Here is a 10427-nt window from a genome sequence, read left to right as displayed (position 1 = left end):
TGCTATTTGTCCTCGGGACAGTCGTATTGGCTCTCGGCCTTTGGCCAATACAAGTGCCCTCAGACAAATGAGAGAGCCAATATCAAATTACTTATTCATTGCCATATAGTAGAGTATTGCTTCTACATAACAGTGAGATATATTTATAGGTTATTTAACATTGTTCTGTACACTACGGATATATATTTGAACGAGTACACAGCTTGGAAAGAGGCGAGTCCAATAAGGCTTTCCAAGCTGTGTACCTATAAATAGTATCCCAAATATATTCTGTATTGTACAGATAATTGTTAATAATAATAATAATAATAATAATAATAATAATAATAATAATAATAATAGAATAATAATAATTATTATAATTATATTATTATTATTATTATTATTATCATTATTTAACTTTTTTCTACAATACGGAAAAAATATGGGATTTTTGTACGCACGTGCGTCCCAATACGGAAATATATTGTACGGTCACATGGTTCAAAAGAGCGACTACGATTGGACGTATAACTTAGTTATATAATAAATGTATATATTTACCTCAAAGATGCAGCTTCTGCTTGCAATACGTCTTTAAAATGTAAAAACTCATTCACTTCGTCCCTGCAATTTATAACAACACGTTTTCATCGAATCCTTTGATGTTTTATTTTTAATAATCAGAAATATCAGAATTAATATCGAAATGAAAATGATCCGTTTTTACTTCTTATTACTTCCAATAAAAACAGCATCCGGATTAAGTTTGCAAATCCGGAATTTTTGCAAACTTATTTTTTTTATTTTTCACCCAATGTTTTTTATTTTTGTATTTTTAAAATGTGTTAGGTAATACTAATAAGAGATATTTTTTGTTTCCAGAAATTTAATTTAGAAATATGTTTTTTTGGCATTTAAAGTCAACTTTTCCAATGGGAGTCCCATTGGAAAATGGCCTTCCCATTGGAAAATGGCTTTTTCAAACTTTTCCAATTGGAAAACTGGCTCTATTAAAATTGTGGGAGAATTTGGAACATAATTTTTAAAATTGAAATTGACTGTTTAATTAAGAATATTTTACACTCACTACATGAAAAATAATATATTCATTAAAAATGAAGAACCGATAGATTCATTTAAGGCATTTGTTTGCGAATCCTTCCCATGAGTGAATCTTTCCAATTGGAGGATTCCCACATTCAAAGTGGGTAAGTATGAACATTGGAAAATTCCAATTGGAATATTTGGTTAATGGGAAATTTCCAATTGGAGAATAAAGTTCAGTTTTAAAATGGGAAATTTCCAATTGGAAGGACAGGTAAGATTTTGTAATGGGAACATGTAGGAAATGGGAATAAAGAAAAATATTGCCATATTTAAAGCAAAAATTAGCAAAATGACACTTCTTACAATGTCCTTACCTGTCAACTGTCGACTTATCCATATTCCTCATCGCTGTTATACTATACAATGGTTAGCATGACGTCTAACCATCGTATTGCTTCATTAACCCTGTATCAGATACTAGTACAATTTTCTATCCGATTGAAAAAAAAGACAAACAAAAAAAAATCCATCTTTCATCAATGTCACAAAAACGCTGTCGTTAAGCTTGATTACAAACATCTTGCCATTTAACCGATTATTTTCAAGGTTAAAGGCAACTAAAATTTGGTCAAGAATTAGCATTAATGAAGTTCTTTGAAGTCGAAGATATAAACTTTTTTACACTTCTATCTTTGTTAAAGACCACATGATTATGTTCATATATTTACACAAATTATAAAGGAGTCGGAGAGGTGATGGAGATCTATTGTATGAAAAGGCTTAATTTATGGTATTTATGGGTAAAAATAGTGAAGGAATGACTCGCCATACTGTCATTATTTCATGTACATTGTGCTATATGAAATTATTCTCGTTCACCAGAGTGATGGTGCCATGCGTTACACATTTGATTTATCACTATCAAACCTCTTGTAAATGAGAATGTGTGAATATGGTGTTGATAAATCAATGAATGGTTTAGAAAATAAACATTTTGAATTTTGAAAAAAAGAAGCCCGAACTTGAAGAATACTGCCATGACTAATGAGATGCAATGTGCCAGGCCGCAAAAGTTTTATCAGTGAACATATTAACAGACAATTAAGATATTACATTCAAACAGGGAAAAAGTAATATGAAAACCTATCGCTGTCGCTAAAGTAATGCACCAGTCAATGGTAAGCATCCCCCCACCCCAGGTCCGGGGGGACAGTCGGTGGTTTTGTGTTCGCGAAAAAATAGCGGGGAATTGGCCTTGGACCGACTGTGTAGCTCAAGGAATTTGGTCGAAGCGCTAGCGGTTTAAGCGCCCGGCGTGCGCCACCTCTTAAATAATCGAAGTTTACTGTTTTCATCAATATCGGAAAAACAAAGGTAATAAAATAAGCTCATAATGCACCATTTCCGACTACATACATGAGGGAGTAACCCCAAATTCCCGTAAAACAGTTTATGCCATATACTTTCGGTTCTGAGGGAGGAGCACATGTCAAAAGTTGCGCCCCTAAGTTACTACCCCTCTAACATCAATTCCTGGACCCGCACATGCGATGTGCCATGTTTCCGCAAGCTGGGAGATTTAATAAAAACGCTTCTGTTTCTGGGGCTGTGATTACGAAGTTCGTAATCACTGCTTCTGCTGTAATAAACCAAGATGATACTTGACTTCTACTACTACAAGTTACCTAGATTCACGTGCATTATTTAGCACGTTATTGCTATGTGTTTCACAAGATTTATACCCTGTGTACTGCTAATATTTAGCATTCTCAAACATTTATTGTTGAATAAGATTTTAGCTGATAGCTATTTTCTATTTGTCTGAAGATGATGAAAAATATAATCTTATATATTCAACCTCAAGTCAGTTTCCTAGTCTGAATTTTGAGAGGATACAAAAAGTATTCCTGGTGGGTACAACCTTTAAGGTAAAAGACAGACACAAATACATGCATGCCATACTTTTGAGAGGCTTTGCAGTGGATTTTAGTCTGAATTCCAGGGAATATTGGTCTAAAGTCCAGCGGATTTTGGTCTTAACAATATCAACATTTATTATTTAAGACTAAATACAGAAATTTGAATGCATATTTACTTATATTTATTTAATGATCTAGAATACATACAATAAAAGAATAAATAATATATTATGAAATAATAATCAATTGTCAATGCATATGATAAATAAATAATACATAAAACAAGAGGGCCATGATGGCCCTAAATCGCTCACCTGAGTAAAAGAGTTTAACCTTTGTTATTAATATAGCTAATTTCTCAAAGAATATTGAACAAGAGCTGTCAAAGTATGTGACAAATGCCCCCCACTGTGACATTGATCTATGAACAAGTACATAACAAGAGCACCGCGAAACGGAGCATTATACGCCCGAAGAAGATTCGGCTTGAGGTCCTTTTAATGTAGTGATGATTTGTATAAAGTTATTTGAAAATCGCTTTATTAGTTACCAAGTTATGGCCCGGACACGGAATTGCTAACGGACGAGTAACAAAGATGTGGCCCGGACACAGAATTGCTAATGCCCCCCATGGTGATTTTAGTCTTTGAGGTATGGACCTGGAAATTGCGCGCAACACATCCTTTTAATGTAGTGATGATTTGTATAAAGTTATTTGAAAATCGCTTTATTAGTTACCAAGTTATGGCCCGGACACGGAATTGCTAACGGATGAGTTTCAAAGATAAGGCCCGGACACAGAATTGCTAAAGCCCCCCCCCCCCCCCATGGTGATTCTAGTCTTTGAGTTATGGCCTGGACATGGAATTGCTAACGTCCCCCCCATGGTGATTCTAGACTTTGAGGTATGGACCTGGAAATTGCATTTGACATCCTTTTAATGTAGTGATGATTTGTATAAAGTTATTTGAAAATCACTTTATTAGTAACAAAGATGTGGCCCAGACACAGCATTGCTAACGCCCCCCCATGGTGATTCTAGTCTTTGAGGTATGGACCTGGAAATTGCGCGCGACACATCCTTTTAATGTAGTGATGATTTGTATAAAGCTATTTGAAAATCGCTTTATTAGTTACCAAGTTATGGCCCGGACACGGAATTGCTAACGGACGAGTAACAAAGATGTGGCCCGGAAACAGAATTGCTAACGCCCCCCCATGGTGATTCTAGTCTTTGAGGTATGGACCTGGAAATTGCGCGTGACACATCCTTTTGGACACGGAATTGCTAACAGACGAGTAACAAAGATGTGGCCAGGACACAGAATTGCTAACGCCCCCCCATTGGTGATTCTAGTCTTTGAGTTATGGCCTGGACATGGAATTGCTAACGTCCCCCCCATGGTGATTCTAGACTTTGAGGTATGGACCTGGAAATTGCATGTGACACATCCTTTTAATGTAGTGATGATTTGTATAAAGTTATTTGAAAATCACTTTATTAGTAAAAAAGATGTGGCCCAGACACAGCATTGCTAACGCCCTCCCCCCATGGTGATTCTAGTCTTTGAGGTATGGACCTGGAAATTGCGCGCGACACATCCTTTTAATGTAGTGATGATTTGTATAAAGCTATTTGAAAATCGCTTTATTAGTTACCAAGTTATGGCCCGGACACGGAATTGCTAACGGACGAGTAACAAAGATGTGGCCCGGAAACAGAATTGCTAACGCCCCCCATGGTGATTCTAGTCTTTGAGGTATGGACCTGGAAATTGCGCGTGACACATCCTTTTGGACACGGAATTGCTAACAGACGAGTAACAAAGATGTGGCCAGGACACAGAATTGCTAAGGAACCCATTGGTGATTCTAGTCTTTGAGTTATGGCCTGGACATGGAATTGCTAACATCCTCCCATGGTGATTCTAGACTTTGAGGTATGGACCTGGAAATTGCATGTGACATCCTTTTAATGTAGTGATGATTTGTATAAAATTATTTGAAAATCACTTTATTAGTAACAAAGATGTGTCCCAGACACAGAATTGCTATAGCCCCCCCCCATGGTGATTCTAGTCTTTGAGGTATGGACCTGGAAATTGCGCGCGACACATCCTTTTAATGTAGTGATGATTTGTATAAAGCTATTTGAAAATCGCTTTATTAGTTACCAAGTTATGGCCCGGACACCGAATTGCTAACGGACGAGTAACAAAGATGTGGCCCGGAAACAGAATTGCTAACGCCCCCCCATGGTGATTCTAGTCTTTGAGGTATGGACCTGGAAATTGCGCGTGACACATCCTTTTGGACACGGAATTGCTAACAGACGAGTAACAAAGATGTGGCCAGGACACAGAATTGCTAACGCCCCCCCATTGGTGATTCTAGTCTTTGAGCTATGGCCTGGACATGGAATTGCTAACGTCCCCCCCATGGTGATTCTAGACTTTGAGGTATGGACCTGGAAATTGCATGTGACACATCCTTTTAATGTAGTGATGATTTGTATAAAGTTATTTGAAAATCACTTTATTAGTAACAAAGATGTGGCCCAGACACAGAATTGCTAACGCCCCCCCCCATGGTGATTCTAGTCTTTGAGGTATGGACCTGGAAATTGCGCGCGACACATCCTTTTAATGTAATGATGCTTTGTATAAAGTTATTTGAAAATGACTTTATTAGTGACCAAGTTGTGGCCGGACACCGATTTGCTAACGCACCCCCATGGTGATTCTAGTCTTTGAGGTATGGACCTGGAAATTGCGCGCGACACATCCTTTTAATGTAGTGATGATTTGTATAAAGTTATTTGAAAATCGCTTTATTAGTTACCAAGTTATGGCCCGGAAACAGAATTGCTAATGCCCCCCATGGTGATTCTAGTCTTTGAGGTATGGACCTGAAAATTGCGCGCGACACATCCTTTTAATGTAATGATGCTTTGTATAAAGTTATTTGAAAATGACTTTATTAGTGACAAAGTTGTAACGCCCCCCCCCCCATGGTGATTCTTGTCTTTGAGGTATGGACCTGGAAATTGCGCGCGACACATCCTTTTAATGTAATGATGCTTTGTATAAAGTTATTTGAAAATGACTTTATTAGTGACAAAGTTGTGGCCCGGACACGGAATTGCTAACGCACCCCAATGGTGATTCTAGTCTTTAAGGTATGGACCTGGAAATTGCGCGCGACACATCCTTTTAATGTAGTGATGATTTGTATAAAGTTATTTGAAAATCGCTTTATTAGTTACCAAGTTATGGCCCGGACACGGAATTGCTAACGGACGGACAGACGGACAGACAGACGGACAGACGATGGAGGCCATAACATAATATGACCCTTCGGGCGTATAAAAAGTTTATCTTGCCTTTATGTGTCAAATACATATTGCAAGTTATATTAAATTGCCTCTGAGCAAAAAAACAACAATCATACCAAATGACAGCCAGCACTCTTTATGTCCTCATATTCAGCATTCCATTGTGAATAAACACTTAGTGTATCTTTCACCTTAGAGGTAGGGACATGGGTCTTGCACACGACACATTGTCTTGGTATGTTGAAAACATATGGCATTTTCATTTTAAAATCTGTCCATATAAGAGAAAGTCACAGCGCGGACACGACAGCCTATAATTTCCTTCAGGTTGCCATGGCAACCAGAGTTCTGCAAGGAATTAATTTTTTTAACAATTTTGAAAAAGCACCAACCAAGGATCATTCCTATGAAGTTTCATCAAAATTGTCCAAGCGGTTTAGGAGAAAATGATTGTAACCAATTGTTGACACTTTTCCTTTAGGTTGCCATGTCAACCAAAGTTCTAAATGGAATTAATTTCTTTGAACAATTTTGAAAAAGCACCAACCAAGGATCATTCCTATGAAGTTTCATCAAAATTGTCAAAGCGGTTTAGGAGAAGAAGATGATTATAACCAATTGTTAACATTTTCCTTTAGGTTGCCATGGCAACCGGGCCAAACAAAATTATGTGAACAAATTTAAGAGAGGTCCATGCAAGGACACTTCAAACCAAATTTGCTGAAGATCTATCAAGGGGTTCATGCGAAGAAAATATTAAGTTTTTTTACTAATTTTAGCTCTGGTGGCCCTTAAAAGGGGCCAAACAAAATTATTTGAAAAGACCTGACAGAGGCCCATGCTAGGATGCTTCAGACTTGAAGATCCATCAAGCACTTAATAAGATCAAGTTGTTTAAAGGTTTTTCTATTTTTTGCTCTGGTGACCCCTAAAAGGGGCCAAACAAAACCATTTGAACAAAGTTGAGAAAGGACCATGTAAGGATGCTACATATCAAGTATGGAGTCATTCTGACCTTTACTTTCAGAGGAAAAGATGTTCAGTGACAAGACAATGTAAAAACAAATGACCCCTGAGCAAGGCCAATTTGACCCCGGGACAATAATTTGAATAACTTTGGTGTAGGTCCACTAGGTAACACTATATACCAAATATGAAAGCTCTAGGTCTTATATTTTGGAGAAGAGGATTTTTAAAGTTTTAATATATAAGACTATATAAAAACAAATAACTTTCAGGGCGGGGCCAATTTTGACCCTGTGGCAATAATTTGAACAACTTTGATAGAGGTCCACAAGATGATGTTGTATACCAAATATCTAATCTCCTGGCCTTACGGTTCTGGAGAAGAATATTTTTAAAGATTTACTATATAACACTACGTAAAAACAAGGACCCCCTAGGCGGGGTCAATTTTGACCCTGTGGCAATAATTTGAACAAATCTGGTAGAGGTCCACTAGATGATGCTGTATACCAAATATCTAAGCCCTGGGCCTTACAGTTTCGGAGAAGATTTTTAAAGATTTACTATATAACACTATGTAATGAAACTAGTGACCCCTGGGGCGGGGCCATTTTTGACCCCAGGAGAATAATTTGAACAAATTTTGTAGAAGACCACTACATGATGACACATACCAATTTTCAAGGTTCTAGGCCTTGTGGTTTTTGAGAAGAAGATTTTTAAAGTTTTCCCTATATAAGTCTATGTAAAACAAGTGAACCCCGGGGCAGGGCCATTTTTGACCCCAGGGGGATAGTTTTAACAATTTTGGTAGAGGACCACTAGATGATACTATATACCAAATATTAAGGCTCTAGGGCTTGTGGTTTTGAAAAATAAGATTTTTAAAGTTTTTCCTTTCCGTTGCCATGGCAACCAGAGTTCTGCATGGAATTCAATTTTTTGAACAATTTTCAAAGGGGACCACCCAAGGAACATTCCTGTAAAGTTTAAAGAAATTGGCTAAGCGGTTTATGAGGAGATGTCGTTTAAAGTAAAAGTTTACGGACGGACGACAGACGGACGCCGGACAAATTGTGATCACAAAAGCTCACCTTGTCACTATGTGACAGGCATTTACTTATTAATTATTATAGCACTGCGCATAGTAATATACTTTTCATTTTTTCATTCCCCCCCCCCCCCCGGGAATATATGGCATACACAAACCAAACTTATACTCTCAATTGTTTCAAATGAACATTATTATTTATTAACTATTTTGATTCAATTAGCATTCACATTTAGTCAAGTCACCATGATTTGCATTTGAATTTTTGCTATTTGTAACATTAGACATACCTTATATACTTCATTTGTACCAAAATTAAACAAATGACGATCTGTATTATAAGATAGCCCAATTTGAAAAAAAGAAAAGAAAACAAACTTTTATTACTTAATTAATTGCTTAAACAATAAACATACATTTTTCCATCCTTTTTTATGAAATTCAAAAGCCATTGCATTACTCTTCATATTGACAAACAAGAAATAAAAATAGTTCATGTATGTAATCATCTATTTTATTTAATTTTAACAATCATTTGATATCATTATAATTTAGCTCTTACAAATCATGTAAGTAATTTCACTTTCAATAAATTGAGAGTTAATAAACAGTCACATGACAAATTCCTTTTATTGGATCTTCAATGTCAGATGGAAAGCTATTATTAAGGACCCAAGTGATGTTTATTCCTGCATCTGAACTGCCTAAATGCAGCCAATTAGAAATTTTGCATTGAATGTTACATATTTGGGTTAATTAAGGGCTATAATCCCTGTCCCGACAATTTTGAAGATAGAACTTAAGAAAAGTTATTGACTGGCTAAAAGAAAAATATAAATTGAGGAATATAGGCAATGTAATCTTTACAGATATACAAAAATGATTCGCAGATACATATTTAGACTTATCGACATTTTACTTAATATCAAAAGGTTCTTACAAATTATTTATAATATTATTCTTCATATACATACACATTATTTAGTAAACAGTACTGTTTCAACAATTCAAACAAATACATAGTTACAAATCAAATGTTGCTGTATTATGGCAAACACTTGGTGTTCTATCAGTACTTTAACTGAACTGGAACCTCAGATCAACCCATAAAGAAATGGAGTCTAGTAACTTCCCACTCGCCTGCCTCTTGGAACAACTGGGCCATGATTTTACCAGTTACCAGTAAGTGTTCTTTTAGACCATCATGTTGGTCAAAAATGTAATCAGACAAATCAAGACTGTCCGTAACTGGAAATCAGACCTGTTTCAATACATAGGCCACACTTTTTTTATCCAACTCCTTCCAAATGATGGGTAGTGACATGGACATTCCTCAATCTAACTTCTGCAGTGACTTCATTCATTCCTTTAGTCAAATACGGACAGTGTGAGCTGTTGAGATAGACAGCTCCTGTGACATCACATTTTATTGTGAAGAATGTCCAGCATAGATGGCTTGTCATCTAATGTAGCTAATATAACCGCCCGGTCAGCTCAATCGGTAGAGCGTTGGACTCTGAATTGGACAACCCAGGTTCGATTCCCGGGCGGACCAGGTCACCTCTGTTGTGATTGGTTATGAAATCCTTTCTACGACCATTCGCACTGTACCACTGCACCTGGCATGTACAGAAGCTGTCAGTTCCTTGCAGAGGTGAAGGCACATAGTACTGGTTCTGCCCAGGATAGGTGTGCGGTGGTTGAACTGTCACTCTGGGACCCTTCAATGTGCTCACGCCGGGACCCGGAGTATAAACCACTAACACCACCACCTGGCAGCCTGCTCTGAAGCTTGTCCATAGCCCCATATGTGTGGCCAGTCATCCATTATCCCCATTTTAATGATAATCTGAAAATAATCCCAAGCACATTTATATGCATATTTATTATATCATATCCGCTTCTATACACTTATCTTCTCTAGGATGTTCAAACAGGCTTGATGTGACAATACAAAATGTGAAGACAAATAAACAGTGAGATACAACAAGTATATTGAATGTTCTGTCTGATTTAAAATGATTTGTAATATAAACAGGACAGGTGAAACTTCCTATTCGACAAATATCTTTTTTTTATTGTCATTTCCAAGCATTTTTTATGATTAGATTATTTAATATTTCACAAC

The 10427-nt window shown here is 36.8% G+C and overlaps 1 protein-coding gene across 3 annotated transcripts in view; it reads right to left on the bottom strand.

Moving 5' to 3' along the window:
• Positions 1-456: 456 nt before the first annotated feature.
• The window catches only part of LOC128206060 (uncharacterized), a 108625-nt gene continuing 98654 nt past the window's right edge, over positions 457-10427 (bottom strand). The window contains exon 6 of one of the 3 annotated variants that reach the window (XM_052908193.1): positions 457-606. In XM_052908193.1, coding sequence (XP_052764153.1) covers positions 540-606 — 67 coding nt within the window. In that variant the 3' untranslated portion in view covers positions 457-539. The remainder of the gene's footprint in view (positions 607-10427) is intronic. The other 2 variants (XM_052908192.1, XR_008256378.1) reach the window with 2 other exon arrangements.

This window comes from Mya arenaria, chromosome 10 (genome assembly GCF_026914265.1).
Source record: "Mya arenaria isolate MELC-2E11 chromosome 10, ASM2691426v1".
Lineage (NCBI taxonomy): Eukaryota > Metazoa > Mollusca > Bivalvia > Myida > Myidae > Mya > Mya arenaria.
Note: the sequence above shows the minus strand (reverse complement) of the source record. Positions and strands in the feature narration are given on the sequence as shown.